At 37.8% G+C, this 16,920-nt stretch overlaps 1 protein-coding gene across 1 annotated transcript in view; it reads left to right on the top strand.

Annotated features, from left to right (window-relative positions):
- LOC127635293 (LYR motif-containing protein 4B) overlaps window positions 1-16,920 on the top strand; it is a 76,173-nt gene that overhangs the window by 20,404 nt on the left and 38,849 nt on the right. The window contains exon 2 of the mRNA XM_052115210.1: window positions 2,977-3,097. Coding sequence (XP_051971170.1) covers window positions 2,977-3,097 — 121 coding nt within the window. The remainder of the gene's footprint in view (window positions 1-2,976; window positions 3,098-16,920) is intronic.

Below are 16,920 nucleotides of genomic sequence, written 5' to 3'. Positions count from 1 at the left end.
TATCCACAAGGTGTCATTACTCACATTTGAGCCATTTCTCACAAAGAAATGCTAGAAGACATAATCTAAACTCCTGTGAGATGCCGGGCAATTTCTCTTCAGAAGTCATAGCGTGTACGCGCCAAATGCGTGTGTGCGCATGCACCGACAAATTGAGTATACTTGGACTGGCTTGTGTTCGACTGTACTCGGCGTCTGCGTCAAAATAGAACTATACTTTGGCCGTTAGCTACATTTTAACCAATTTTTACCCAAATTTGAGAAAACATGCTGCAGTTTTGGTCTGGACTTCTTTTTTATTTTATTTTTCTCTTTATCTTCGTTACTCTCATTATTTTCAGCTTCCATGAGCAGACTTTTTTCACCTCTCTGCATTTCTGCCCCTGCAATATGTTCCACTTTTTCTTCCCTCATCCAGCGGAATGGGTGGAGCTTAGGATTTGGCTGTCAGAATAGAGTTGCCTCGTCTTGGAGGAGGTGCCTCCTTGGGTGCCAGGTGATTCTTTGATCCAGTCGTGCCACGGGAGCCCTCGTATGCCCCACGCTGCTCGTATTGCCATATGAAAAGGCTAGAGCTATGACGCCTTCTCGCTTACTAACTCCCCAGAAGTGCAGGTGTACAAAGATACACTACAGCTTGGTAACTAGCTGTCGAATGACTGCTCCATTATTAGCATATGGCACAGACAGTGCTGGTGCTAATGAACCTTGTTATCCACTGAAAATGTGACTTATGCGCTGTCAACACGCTCCTTGTCTCTTTGTTGCTATTTGATGAGATCACTGCATCCCTGTCAGTCAGTTCTCCATTTCCTAATGGCTTTGAGTTTTCCCCTTGAGGTTTACAGCGCTAGTAGAGGGCCAGTTATCTGCCCACGACATGGCTGAAAAAAATGCATGTAACTATTGGGAGAATATTTGCTCTCCGTGAATTAGTTTACAAACTTTGCAAGGGTATGTTGATCTTTTTGGAACACAATCTTTTAATAGCTTTTTTTATCCCCACATGACCAAAGCCATTGGAATTTTTTTCTGTGTTGCCATTTGCCACAAAAAGGTACTATTATCTAAGATTTCCTTTATTAAAATACAGTGTTATTATAAAAGCACTTTTGAGAATATGTGTCAAACTTTACATTGATGTATACAGTAAACAGACTAGGCAAATATTTTTCCAAAGAATTGTGATCTTCATTTGAGCAATCCTGATATTGATTTTTAAAATCACAAGATTTTAATTTATGCTAGGGGCACTCGTTACTTTGATCGCAATTGACCAGTCAGTTTTCGTTTGTGATATTAATAGACCAAAGGAAAAGTGATTAGAGGAAGAAACTTCACAATTACACAATAATCTTAAAGATCATTTTTTATTTCTTCAATTCGATATTAGTAAACTCTTTGACTGACTGACAGCTGACAGGTGGCTTATAATATGCTCCGTGTGCTCTGAGAGCGCTTGTGGAGTTGCTGTAATGCAGATACTCTCCTATACAGTTACATCTCAATTATGTGAAAAATTACTGCCTTGGTAAGATCTTTGTTAACGCTGTTAGTTATGTCTTTTGAATTTTAACAATGGGACAAAAAGCAGATTTGAATTTACCCAAAATAATCTGAATCTAATCATATCCATTTGAAATCAGAATTGAAACAAGAGCTTGTGAATACAAATCAAATTGTTCAGATATCCCCCCCCTCCCCATCACCACAATATTAATGTTGAAAAATGTAAATATTAATATAAATATTTAGCGTGGAAATATCGATGTGATTTCACGAGGGAAAATATCATGATACTTAAATATCAATATTTTCCCCACCTCTAGTTAGAACAAGTAACTAGGGCTGCAACTAAGGATTATTTTAATAATCGATTAATCTTCTATTATTTATTTGATTAATTGGATAAAAGCTACTTTTTATTTCCCGTTTTTTATTAAAATTTGATTTTTATAATACAGAAATAATACATGTTGTATGTTTTTGGTTACATTTACATAAATAAATTCACAATTTGATACTTTTACAAAACTTTAAACAAAATATATACCTTTAAATGTTACAACTAAACAGCTCTGTATAATAATGAGATCAGGCAATTTAGACAGTAAAGTGTAAAGATTTAGTATTTTCTAAAACAAAAGTGGACTGTCCAGTTACAGTCAATCTTCAAAAGTCTTACCAAGTCATGGTAACCGTGTGTAAGCAGCATATGCATCTAACATAGTTCTGTATTTTCATTAAGCATAATTATTAGCAAATGTTTCCATTTGGTGTCACCGCTGCCCTGTTCTGGGCTGATTTTTAGGCCCAGTACATCTCTGATGGATAATTTAGCCCTTTTAGCACCACGGCTGTGGCTCAGGTGGTAGAGCAGGTCGGCCACTAATCGCAGGGTTGGTGGTTCGATTCCTGGCCCTGTCCTTGGGCAAGACACTGAACCCCAAGTTGCTCCCAATGACAGGCTAGCGCCTTGCATGGCAGCTCTGCCGTCATTGGTGCTTGTGAATGTGTGTGTGAACAGGTGAATGAGACACAGTGTAAAGCACTTTGAATACTGCTAAGGTCAAAGCGGGGCTATATAAGTGCACACCATTTACAATTTTAAGAACAGTACGTTTACAGTTATTCTGGATGTATACCCACTGTAGCTAAATTTTAAAGGACAGAAACCGCATAAAAATAAATGCATTAAAAAAACACTTTCAATCGTACCTTTTCTTAAGGCTTAGTTTAAAAAATCGTGAACTGAACCAAACGAACCGTGAGTCTAGTCTTGTGAATTGAACGGAACCGAGTGAATCGTTACACCCCTAATTATTATTTATTTGATCAATTAGTTGTTGCAGCACTACCAGTAACCTTCATGTTACTAGCTCTGAACTTTAACCAGTACACCACATAACCCACTTGTTTGCAGCAGGCACTGGTTAATACATTATTATTTACTTGTATCGCTCTCGTTTTCCACAGGATGTATGCCTTACGGAGGGTACAAGATGCCTTCAGAGAGAACCGTACGATAGAAGATCCAAAGGTTGTTGACGAGCTGATCAACAGGGCATTGGACAGTTTAGCCCTCATCCAAAGACAGGTACTAATGGACCCAACTCAATGTCCAAAAAAAATGGATGAAAAAAAAGTTATGTTCAAAAAACTACAGGCCTTTATTCAGTACAGAACCACATTTTGAGTTTTATTCAGTACAGAACCACATTTTGAGTTTGTAAGTCATTATGTCGACTCCCTTGCAAAAGCCATTTCCACAGTGCGATTGGCAGTAACGGTGACTTGAATATTTTACATTGCATACTGTATGTTCCTAAAAAATCAATTCAACAAATTCGGTTACACTTTTCATAGATGACCCCATAAGGCAAGAAATATGGAATGAGGTGTGCTGAAAAACCTATGCACTATCATGCTGCTGAGATTCAATTTAAAGGCTGCCCTCTGCTGTTAAAAAAACATCAACCTTTATTAAACTTCATTTTCACTCTCCTGGTGTACCTGATGAAAGAGCAGTAGGCTTCCTGTCTGTCTGTATAATTCACTGTATCCCCCTGAGAACTGGAGGTACGTTTTGAATGTCGCAGCTCCAGATGTATGTTGATGAGCACCTGCTCTGCACCCACCTGTCCACTGGCACGTCCCACGCAGCACTAATGACCGCTGATGCCTCGCTGTGCTGTGCTTTGTTCCCATAATTTCACTCGAAACTCTGGCTGCATCTCTGGGGAACATATATCTTTACAAGTGTTGTGATCATTGTTCTGTGATCTTTATGTATTTTAAAGGTTCTTTGTGTCAGTCCTTTTAATATTGAAATTATCTTTGTCTTTTTATTGTGGTACAGTAATTTTGGTACAAATTAAAAAATCTGTGTAAAAGTATTCCAAACTTCGTTATTTAAGTAGTCCAGACTGCCATATTTAAAGTGCTCTCTGATGTCATACAGTAGTTTTATGTGAGGTAGAGAGTCTAATTTAAGTTGTTATTAGCTGAAAGTCAGTCACAAGACACACAAGAGCCAGTGCACATTAGACATCATTGAGGTAAATCCTGGTCGTAATGCTTCTAAAGGTGGCAGTTTTTGATAATTTATATAAGTGCAGGATTTGACCATTTGGGCCTTTTTTGAAAATGCCAGTTTTTGGGTGGGAATAAAAAGGAGCTGTTTTTGTGTGTGTGTGTGTCTTTAAATGCAAATGAGCTTGTGCTTCCTGCCCCGTATCCAGAATAGGGTGGAGTTTTGACATCTCTGATTCGGATAACTAGACATCATAAGAAATATGACTGACTGTGAAAATAGTTGTGTTGAGCCCTGTATGTTTGAACCGGAGTCGGACACTGATGAGGGAGAGATGCAACAACTTTGAGAATGAACCAGGAAGTTTCTGAATGGTTATTTGATCAATTTATTTATTTGTTGTAGAGTTTTTTTTTTTCAGCAGTTTTGCAACGATGGATGAGCAACACACACATACTGTTACAACGTTCGCTATGCGCTGTAACGAAGCAACACACACAAACAAACATGTGCGTCAGCAGTGTCCGTCAACAGTCATGGGCAGGGCCTGTACAAACTGACGTCACTTTGTACAGAATCTGTGAACGGCTTGTTCTGAGACAGTGCTAATGATGAATGGGGGTTAAAACAAAAGGACTGGGTGGATTTTTATCTTAATAGGGTGGTTGTGTACACACACTGCCAACACACATTTATGTTTAAACACCATGTAAAAGTGAATTTTGCATAATAGTTCCCCTTTAAATTCAGATATGTTCCTCACACAGAACTTCATTTATAGTGTATGACTTAAATGGATTACATTTATGATTTTTTTTGTGGTGCATTTCTTTTCTTATTTTCTTCGTTTTAGTGATATGCACAAGTGATCGATTAATCGAGTACTCATTTAGCTTTAAATATTTGACTAGTGAACCAACTTCTGGAATATTGCGATTTTATTTTTCTTTGTGCCTTTGCCTGCCATGGACAGCAATGGTTCTGCTTCTCTCACCTTAATCTTGCCATTTTTCAGAAGAAAAACTGGTTCAAAGGTTAAAGGTTGAATTCCACATTTAAATTAATCGATTGTTTGTTTCTTTCTTTTTAATGCGTGTTAGAGTACTCAACCACAAAATTACTCTGCTCATCCCTTGTCATGTCTTTAAGACTTGGCATATACACTTTTGTGTCCCCTTGCAAACAAACTGAAAATTAAATGATTATGGAATAATAAAACGATTACAGAATTTTTTTACATTTTAAAGTATATTGTAGTTTAAAGTGATGTAATTCTTTGAAGCGAGTTGAATATGAAACCAGAAATCAGACAGAACAGAATGAAACCATTATAAATATAAATCAGGTAATGCCACTGAGTTAAATAAATGTGATGTCATTGAACGTTTAATCAGTATTGTTCATTATAAATACAATAAAGAAAAAAATCAGTGTTCATGGATTCAATTAAGATTCATAAACATTTGTACATCTCTGTTTATATGTTCATTTTAGATGCCTTCAATACTTCACTATTGTACATTCCAATGTCTGTGTAAATGAAAGCAAATGCATGTAAGGATCACACTTTGCGTAAAATACCTATGAATTCTCAAGAGATCTCATTGGTCTAATAAAGGGTCAAAAGCCCTAAAATCAAAGAACAAAAAAATATTTAAAGATCATCATCATCATCACAAAGAAGTAATCCCACAAAGAAAAGGTACAGATAAACATTAAGAACTCCACAACATAGAGTTGAAATAAAAATAGGATACACCAGGATAATTTGTCTCTTGTCTCTTACCAAAGACATTCAGCTGTTCTTTGAAAGAGAGTCAAAGTACAGCCTTAAAGATCAGACCATCATGGTGTCTGCATTAAGGGCTTCTGTCACCCTGACACTCAGCATGGGTATCAACTTCCAGGGGTGTTAAAAGAAAGACCTTCAATGAAATGTGGTCAGACTAAGAATAAACTAGTTTTGCATGCTTGTTTTGAATTTATTGGTCTGTTGGAATGTTTGGTGAACACTTGAACTGTCATACAAGCAAAGGTTCATATATGTGAGTTGAAAATTGTCTTGATTAGGCATGAAATACTCTGTACGCTAGAACATGAACACGGTGGAAATGATTTGGCCATGAATTATATACATTTGCATGCTTGCATAGAGTATGTAGATTTTCTGGCAAAAGTGGTGTATCATGAGTGGGACTGATTTAGTCTTGCGTATGTGTGGAAGTGGGTTCTAGTTGTCTCGTCACAGCTCTGTCAGTGACACTCTACACCCCACCATCTGCCAAGACACTGGGAATTCGGGGACAGTAGACAGTCAAAAGTTTTGCTGCTGAAATCTTTGTGCTCACCGAAATTCTAATCACTGCCCCCAGTGGCTGAAGCTGGAAGTGTTGTATGGGCATGTGTGAACTTTACAACAAGTGACACCAAAAGCAAGCTGTAAACCATGTTGTTTTTAGTAGTAAGTGATGCAATACAGTCAACAGGAATGCATATTTTATGAACTCTATCCCCAAACCCCAACCTAACCTTCAGTGGAGTAAAAATATAATTTAGATTGAAAATGCAAACTGCAAAATGCACTTACCATTGTTTATGTGAGCGTAATTCCTTCCAGGTTCCCACAGGACCAAAACCCATGTGTTAGCAGACTGATCTCACCGTGAAATCGGAAACAGTAGGTTGAAATGTATTTAGCTAAAGCTGGTTTGTGCTTACAGATATTCAAACAATGCCCCCAGTGGCCAAATGGGTTAACTGATGTTGGGCGATTGGGCATGTGCGAGCCACAGAAACGGGTAAACGCATTCAAATTGATGCAAAATGTCTGAAGGGGAATGCAGCTTGTCAGTCATTTGCCTGAATGGGGTTCATTTCAGGGTATGGACTTTCTGAAACATCGTGTTGATTTCCCATATGATCAAACTCGTGCCAATGGCTGAGGCAGAAGTTGTCATGCCAGACCGCTCAAACACACTTGATCATGTTTTGATGGCATCACCTTGTTTGCACTCAAGGATTTCAGCTGACATTTGGTTTACTTATTGTTATCTCTACACATTTAACTGGGATTAGAAGAAAATGTATCATCGAGAAAACTACACTCTTCACCTTAAAATACATGGAATCTGGAAATCTCTGTGCACTCCCTAGGCCCCTCTCCACAGCAGGAACCCTCTGCCCTTCCAATGTTTTTACAAATAGATTTTTTATGAAAGTCTGCTAATGCATTTCACTTCACTCTCTGCTGCCAGCCCTGTATATATTTGCCTGACCTTAGTTTTTGAATCCATTTACCATCAGTTCAAATAATCAGTGTAATTGATTTATTGCATTTCATGAGCAAGGCAGTCATCAAAAGGATAAAAAAATAAAAACGCAACCACCCACGACAAAATTATTTATACAGTGTACTCTTGGGATGGAGATTAAAGATATTTATTCCATTTTAGCCCTGCTAATGGGAATGTCTTTCATGGGTCCTTTGGTGTTTTTCTGGGCAAAACGGTGGATTTCATTTCACTCGTGGTGCACAATTGAAGTATTGGTCACTATAACTCAAACACTGGAAGTAGAGCAGGGCTGGAGCAGAGCTCTGTGTGTTTGAGAGAGAGCGAGAGAGAGGCTTGATTAAATCAGATTAATTCAGGGCTTTCCCACCTTTTCAGCCCCCCACCGCAACCACAACTGACTGTAGTATGAAGGCAGTATATTTTCCATGGCTGAAATTATTTTATAGAGGAGTGTGTGTAAATAAGGCAAGGGGAAAAAAGGACTTTGCTTGTAGATTTTTAATAGTGTTATTCCATGTCAAATCAATTTCCAAAATCTTCTCTGGCTGATTTTTTTTAGTGGTAAAGACACTGGCTACCACCCCTGGAGTTCGCTAGTGACACACCCCAGGGCGTGCTGAGTGATTCTAGCCGGGTCTCCTAAGCAACCAAATTGGCCCGGTTGCCAGGGAGTGTAGATTCACACAGGGTAACCTCCTCATGATGACTATAATGTGGTTCGCTCTCGGTGGGGCGCATGGCGAGTTGTGCGTGGATGGCGCCATGGGTGGCGTGAAGACTCCACACGTGCTATTTCTCCACAGTAACGCGCTCAACATGCCACGTGATTAGATGTGCAGGTTGATGGTCTCAGACACAGAGACAGCTGCCGGATTGAGGCGAGTCACTACGCCACCACGAGGACTTGGAGCACATTGGGAATTGTGCATTCCAAATTGGGAGAAAAACTGTGTGTGTGTGTGTGGGCGTGAATAATTTATCTTAAGAAAAAATCTATGTTGCCTGAATATTAAATGCCATAGACCAGTATTTACAGAGTAATCCATTATTTTGTAGCAAATGAGAATTTTCACGTGTGATTTGGAGCAAAACTACAGGTGAAAAAATAATCTTAAATATTTTATTTTTACTCAGAGATAGGTAGGTCTATTACAAAAATCAGTAGACTTCAGCACTCCTTGTTGAATTATAGATCAGTTGTGAGTACCTTTTTTCTTTTTCTTTATAGTGCCTGTAACTCCAGATGATATCTTTTAAATCCTTTTAGATTTTGGTCCAGAACTAACTTTCCTTTATTCATCTTAATTCTGAAGGACCTGTGTATGGTTAAATACCAACAATATGGGGCTCTCAATGAGGCTCCATCTATAAAAACTTTATGTAGATATTACTATAATGGAAGAGGTCGTTTTTATTTTGCGATAATGTCCGTTTGACTACATTATTCTGCTTATTACTCTGCTACTTGCCAAATAAATAAATGGACAAATGTTGATTTGAGTTTAAATTATTTTATAATGTGAGGAGAGAGAGATGACACAGTGATTTGAGTGTTTGAATGTTTGACTGCAGAATGCTGCGATTGACCTATCAGAATTAAGTCATCCAGAGAGCGGTGCAATACATTTAGGTAGTGTGTCTTGTTTGTATTGCTGTAATGTGCATTGAGCACAGCTGAATTCTCTTGAGGGACATTGTCGGCACAATCAAGCTTTTGCTTTCTGCTCATTAATGCTTCTGACATGACATAATTTATGTTGGGCTTCATTTTGAACATGAAGAGCAGATTGAATGATTTGGAACAGGAATTTCCAGACTGGATCAAGCTTATGAAGGGAAAGAGAAAGAACCAGATGAATGGGGATAGATAGATGAAGAAATGGGTAAGACTTTGTTGTGTGTCAAACAAATTGTTGTCATTCTTTAAAAGTGTTAATGTGGTCACTGCCATGGCCTAGTGGTTAGTACACATGCTCCATGCATGTGGAGCCGTGGTGCTCATATGGGAAGGTGGGGTTTGATTTGTGTCCCAAACCCCCTTTCCCTCTCTTTCCCCATCATTTCTTGTCCCCTTGTTAATGTTTCTGTAATAAAAAGTTTAAAATAATAAATAAATATGAATATATGAATGTTGCTATTGATACATTGTTTGAATTTAGCATAGTTTAAAATATTTTTTTGGTGCAATGATAATGTGTTAGGTGAGTAGATGGTCCTTCGATCACACGGGAAGTCGACATGTTGTTTCCGAGAGTTCCCGTACCCTTAGATCAGCCACATTATTGCGACTCCCCGACAAGTGGCATCTCCTATCAGACATTTCTGTATTTGTTGAAGTATGTTTACCGTCCCTTATGGTGCGACCGGAAGCGTGTTGCGTCAGCAGCATTGGAGATCTGGGTTTGCGTCCCTCGTTGAAACCAGGAAGTATTTGCGTTCGCATAATCAGCGACGAGTGCGATCCGTAGGTTGCATTTTCCCCTCTAACATCACATTTTTACTCCACTGATGGTTAGGTTTGGGGTTTTGGTTGGGTTTTTCAGTTTATAAAATATACAGTATATTTATTTTCTCTATATTACGTCCTATACAGCTGAAAACAACTCTTTTTGGCACCCATTTCACCCGGAAAATGGGTCTCTCAGATGCACAACAATACATATTGATTTGGCCTATTACTTACTGGCATCGTTTGGAATTTCGGTAAGTCCAGACTGATTTCAGCTTAAGAAAAGTAAAACTTTGTGCTGCATTTGACTTGGACATGGGCATCTGTTGGCTAATGAGAATTTCAGAGAAGTGGTTGGGTCCAGAGGTGTCCTCAAAATCGCCTCAACATAACGTGAACAATCGGATCACAAAACCTTTCAGACCCCGTTAACACCTGTAATTAGTGCTGTTCACTTGTGATCAAATCACCCAAGATGGATGTTAATACCAGGTGTAAACAGGATCTTGACTTCAGTTTTTCTGAAGTTTCTTTTCTGTTCAACTAATTGCTTGCATAGTGACCTTAAATTCAGACAGAAGTATTGTGTGTAAATGACTTAGATTTTCCGATGGGAATTACTCCCATGTTTTCCCCCCAGAACGTGATGCATCCATATGTGTGTTTTGTAACTATTGTATTGTCATCTTATTTTCATGTCATCACAGTTTGACTTTGATTTGTGGCATACAGATTTTTTCCCTCCCTACGAAATTGTTTGTTTTGTTTTCTGTCCCTTTCTAAACCACCCTCCCCAATGCGCGCGCGCACGCACACACACACACACACACACACACACACACACACACACACACACACACACATGCACACACACACACACACATACATGCACATTTACTATGCAAATACACACCTTCATACTGACTTCTTTTGATTTACATCTACACAGCCTTTGATTCACATCAGATCTGTAGCTCAAATGTAAGCACTCCTTTGAAGGTGAAATGTGTAATTTCTGTGCCACTGTGCATCTCACAAGAGATTCATTAAGTTGGGGGTTGTTTATGAATTATGGAGAATTGCTTCATTTCAGAATTGCAGAAAGCAATTTAGTTTTTCGCAAAAATGTCACATAGACAACTGGTTGTCTAAGTTAGTGAATAAATCTCTCATGCGAAAGTGCACAAAAAAAATTAATACAAATTTGAAGAGCATAAACAAAGATTTTTAGGAGAATATTTCAGCTCTGTTGGTCCTCATATTGCAAGTGAATGGTGACCAGAACTCAGAAGGTCCAATGAAAGTAATCCATAAAACTCAAGTGGTAAAATCCATATGTTCTAAAGTGATAATACACTCACCTAAAGGATTATTAGGAACACCTGTTCAATTTCTCATTAATGCAATTATCTAATCAACCAATCACATGGCAGTTGCTTCAATGCATTTAGGGGTGTGGTCCTGGTCAAGACAATCTCCTGAACTCCAAACTGAATGTCAGAATGGGAATGCATACAAGCATGGCATGGTTGTTGGTGCCAGACGGGCCGGTCTGAGTATTTTACAATCTGCTCAGTTACTGGGATTTTCACGCACAACCATTTCTAGGGTTTACAAAGAATGGTGTGAAAAGGGAAAAACATCCAGTATGCGGCAGTCCTGTGGGCGAAAATGCCTTGTTGATGCTAGAGGTCAGAGGAGAATGGGCCGACTGATTCAAGCTGATAGAAGAGCAACTTTGCCTGAAATAACCACTCGTTACAACCGAGGTATGCAGCAAAGCATTTGTGAAGCCACAACACAAACAACCTTGAGGCGGATGGGCTACAACAGCAGAAGACCCCACCGGGTACCACTCATCTCCACTACAAATAGGAAAAAGAGGCTACAATTTGCAAGAGCTCACCAAAATTGGACAGTTGAAGACTGGAAAAATGTTGCCTGGTCTGATGAGTCTCGATTTCTGTTGAGACATTCAGATGGTAGAGTCAGAATTTGGCGTAAACAGAATGAGAACATGGATCCATCATGCCTTGTTACCACTGTGCAGGCTGGTGGTGGTGGTGTAATGGTGTGGGGATGTTTTCTTGGCACACTTTAGGCCCCTTAGTGCCAATTGGGCATCGTTTAAATGCCACGGCCTACCTGAGCATTGTTTCTGACCATGTCCATCCCTTTATGGCCACCATGTACCCATCCTCTGATGGCTACTTCCAGCAGGATAATGCACCATGTCACAAAGCTCGAATCATTTCAGATTGGTTTCTTGAACATGACAATGAGTTCACTGTACTAAAATGGCCCCCACAGTCACCAGATCTCAACCCAATAGAGCATCTTTGGGATGTGGTGGAACGGGAGCTTCGTGCCCTGGATGTGCATCCCACAAATCTCCATCAACTGCAAGATGCTATCCTATCAATATGGACCAACATTTCTAAAGAACGCTTTCAGCACCTTGTTGAATCAATGCCACGTCGAATTAAGGCAGTTCTGAAGGCGAAAGGGGGTCAAACACAGTATTAGTATGGTGTTCCTAATAATCCTTTAGGTGAGTGTATAGGCGTGAGGAAAAATATAAATATTTAAGTCCTTTTTACTGCAAATCTACACTTCTGACTTTCATTTTCACATTCAGCCTCCTACTGTACGAGGCTCATCAAAGGTGGAGATTTATAATAAAAAAGATCAAATATTGATCTATTTCTCACCCACACCTATCATAGCACTTCGGAAGACATGGATTAAATCACTGCAGTCTTATGGAACACTTTTATGACATGCTTATGTGCTTTTTGGACCTTCTGAGCTAAAATATTCTTCTATTAATCTTCATTTGTGTTCAAAAGAACAAAGTAAGTCACGCACATCTGAGATAGCATGAGTGTGAGTAAATGATGAGAGAATTTTTATTTTTGGGTGATCTATTCCTTTAAGTGAGACATTATACTTAATTAACCTCTCAATATAATGTAATCCTGTCACACTACACCTGAGGCCTCGAGGGAAAATATTGACTACGTCTATGGCCATGACTTCCATCCACTTGTGTTTGAAATAAAGTATTGATCTGATTTACTTCTTCAGTGCCCTCTTCCAGATTATCCCCCGCTGAACAATCAATCTCCACTAACTACTACTGAAAGGATTCAGTGTCAAAACCTCTCTGCTACGGTGTTGATACAGAGATGAAATCTGACTGCTAAGATGACTTATGGTCTATAAGATCTTTGTACTTGCTGAACAGCCAGCAAAATATGTCTGACCAGAGGATCTGTGTCTGTTTTTGCATAGTGATGTATTTTGTTGTGTCAAGAATAGGGTTGCAATGGTATGATATATTCACAGTATGATAACCATCTCAGAAAATATCACGGTTTCACAGTATACGGTATTACACAATTAGTATTATCAGTGAAAACAGAAGGGTAGTTTTATTTATTTATTTTTGAGCAAACACTTTTCTCCCTTTTGAAAATAAAATAAATGGAAAAAATAAGAAAGCTAACAGAATTATAATAAACAGAATTATGAACATGATAAAAAATATAATGTAACTATAACATGTTATATAACTAAAGCATGTTAGTTTATATGTTAAATGAACTACTAAATGAAAAATAACATAAGCTGTGTGAGCTTTTAAATGAATGTCCTATGATTATTAACAATTAACATGTAATGCTCCTGTCTGTACCTTTAACTCACTGGTTCTCAACTTGTTTTTTCAGGACAGATTTTACATTGGAAATGAAGTGGCGACCTGCCATAGATTAAACATACCTGTATTTAATGTATCCTGGATCGCATTTCCTTTTATGTTATAGTTTTGTTCATGGTTTTCCAGTACAAGGACATGCATCAAGTGACAATATTTTTGTTGATGTTAAAATCTACAGGAAGTTTTCTCTCCCCCTTTTAAAAATATGAAGAGCATATTTTCTTATATGGGCCCATTATTATCCCGTTTGTTACATAATATTACATATTTATACACACATTACACATGAGGAAAATCTCCTCATTACCATGGTTAGGTCAGTGTAGCTAGTCTTAAATAATAGTAATAAATTAATGTATTTATGAAAAATAAATACTAGCTGGAACACATCATGAATCTTTAACTACAACTGCCACTGTTGATATAAAATGAGGTCTAAAATATTCTAACTTTAAATTATTTAATATGAAACTATAACATTTTGTCAAAATATAACAGTTGCTTTTACTCATGTAAAATCTTGTTTTTGCACATAGCACAGTGTTGCTCTTTTCCTCCTCAGTGCTGTTTGGCATATCAGGGCTGCTACTGTTTGAGAGGTTCGAATTGACAATCTCCGTAACACTTTAAACTAGAAAAGTCTCGCTAGAATTGAAATTGGTCACAGTTTTGATGTCTGCGCTCCGCAATATCGAGGGAAGCCCAGTTGTTGAACGTGTGGGCCAGAGAGAAGAGCAGATCATGATCGTGAGCTCGTTACACTCGTGCGAAAGTGCAGATGAGAAGTCTTTAGCTGTTTGCGAGATTATCATTAAATCTGCCTCGGCAGATAAATACTCGATCACTTGGGCGGCCGCCGAAATATCTTCAATGGGAGAAGTTACCATGGAATTGTTCTTTCCCTGCTGTCCGCGACCCAGCCCGAATAGACCAGTTGAGAAACACTGCTTTAACTCACAAACACACTCATGTCAGACCCCCTCACCTCGCTTCTCTATGACATCTGCTTCGTGTGTGTGTGGCGCAAGTTGACGAGTCTGACAGACGGTCGAGAAGGAAAGGAGATGCGCATGTGAGATTCTCCGTCCAGTTGCATTTTTTTCTCAATACCGTAGATAAGCAAATGTACATGTTATGATAACCGTCAATTTTCAAATCGTGGTATACCGTGAAACCGGTATACCGCTGCAACCCTAGTCAAGAATGGGTTTGGGAGATCTAAATGAAAATATATTGATATTTTTCGGTCTTTCAGCCTCAAATATAAAAGTATTTGCTATGAAATGGGTCAAAGTGATTTAAAGTTGTATGTATTTATTTATTTATTTTTATTAGAAGAGCTGTAACTTGGACCAAAATGTTCAAAATGTTTAAAACTGTAAAAATACTACAAAAAAATATTTTATCCCCACACTCAAAAGTTTTTTAAAAGGTTAAGTAATTTTTTTTTGTTATATTTACGCAGTTCAATATCATAACTAATTTCTATCAAATTTAATTATGCAATCTTTTAATAAAATTAAATTAATAAAACTTATTTAAAGATTGCTCAATTCAATCTATCAAATTGAAATGTATAAATTGTGTAAAATAATAATAAAATAAAATGACAAAATAAATAATTGTATTTAATCATATTTTTCAGTGTACCAATATAACAATTCAAGCTAATCAGTATTTATTAAATAATATTATTTATTGCAATTTTATATTAATAATTGATATATAAACAATATTGAACCACAAAGCATTCATGTAAACAAATCACACAAATAAATGTAAGAATATAATACACAATTATTAATATAATACTATATATATATATGTATATATATATATATATATATATATATATATATATATATATATATATATATATATATATGCTTGAATATAACAGGCATGTGAAATATTCATTATGATCATGTTGAAATTCACAATGCTGTTTTTTTTTTTTTAATGTCCCTTCTGCAAGCAAGGAGACATTTGCACATTTGAGACAGGTTTATTTCACCTATTTAAAAGGGGTGCATTTGAAAAAACACATTTGCTTCATATTCTTCCTCTTTAATCCACATTCATTACCACAGCATAACAAATTTAAGTCGTTCGTGGCAGTTCAAACAGCGTTATGTCTGCTCCCAAGATAAAGGGAAGATATTTACTCGTTTAAGATGGGTTGCCAGGATTTCACAAAAATAGCTTCCTCTATCCGACAACAAATGTTGAGTTGAATGCAACAAATCACAGATCTGAGAACAGTAATATTTGCTGCTTAACCTTGTTTACTCAACACTCCGCTACTGCTGCTAAACTGCATTAGTGTGACAGATGTGGAGGATATGAGCTTAGTGTTTGAATGAGCACCTGAAAATAGAACAAATTTACTTTTCTTCACTGATCTTATTAGACCAAATTAGACAAGTGCTCATTATAGAGAAACATAACCCCTTGGCAGGAGTTATATTACTTTTCCTTCTTTTCTCTGCAAAGTAGCCTTATATGAGCCTGTACAATGGTTTTTATTTTTGGCCTTTTTGCCATTTTTATTAAAGAAATACTTTTCCCCAAAAAGTTTAATACAGTCTTAACCTTCGTTTCAAACCTGTATGACTGACTTTTTTCTGCGGAACACAAAATGAGATGCTTTAGTAGATGCCGTAGTCCATCTTAAATCAAATGTTTGTGGCTAGCCCCTCATTTTAAAGCTTAAAAATGAAAAGTGTCATAGACTCTAGTTCATCGACTAATTTTAAGTTCTAAGTCCTAAACTACACTGCATTCGATTCTGTCTCTGATTTCTCCTTTTTATTTTCAATGGGCAGCTCGGATTGAGTTTGACTGGCTCTAGTGTTTTGCTATAATGCAGTGGAACACCTGTGGCTCTAGTGACTGTAAAGTGGCCAATAAAAGCAGAATGTTTCACCAAAAACACAATGTTGCGTGGAGAGCTGAGCAAGCAGAAGGAATGAATGCATTCCCCTCCAGGGGAGCGCTCTCCTCTTAATGCAATGCATCTCTCTCTCTCTCTCTCTCTCTCTCTCTCTCTCTCTCTCTCTCTCTCTCTCTCTCTCTCTATACACACATCCCTCTGTTTATCTAACCTCTGCTACACTGCCCGAAAGGAAAAATGAAAGACTGTGGCAGGGGAATGAATGCAGTATTTGTCTTTCTAATCCTCTTTTGCTCTTGCCTTTTGCTCATTTCTTGGACTGGAGCAGAGATATTGGAGTTCCCATAGGCTGTGTACAGGTGAAAATGAGCTGTCCTTGGTACTGAATTATGTTGACACTGTCCGTGGTGCTGACTCCCCTGTTTGCACACTACAAAGCAGTGAGAATGTATAGTAGTACATCTACCATTTATGGTGTAGTGTTGTACAATAGCCTATAGATAATATCTTCACTTTTCCCCATTCCTCTCC

Source organism: Xyrauchen texanus, chromosome 42 (assembly GCF_025860055.1).
Source record: "Xyrauchen texanus isolate HMW12.3.18 chromosome 42, RBS_HiC_50CHRs, whole genome shotgun sequence".
Classification (NCBI taxonomy): domain Eukaryota; kingdom Metazoa; phylum Chordata; class Actinopteri; order Cypriniformes; family Catostomidae; genus Xyrauchen; species Xyrauchen texanus.
The sequence above is the reverse complement of the archived record's forward strand: the minus strand, read 5'-3'. Positions and strand labels throughout refer to the sequence as shown.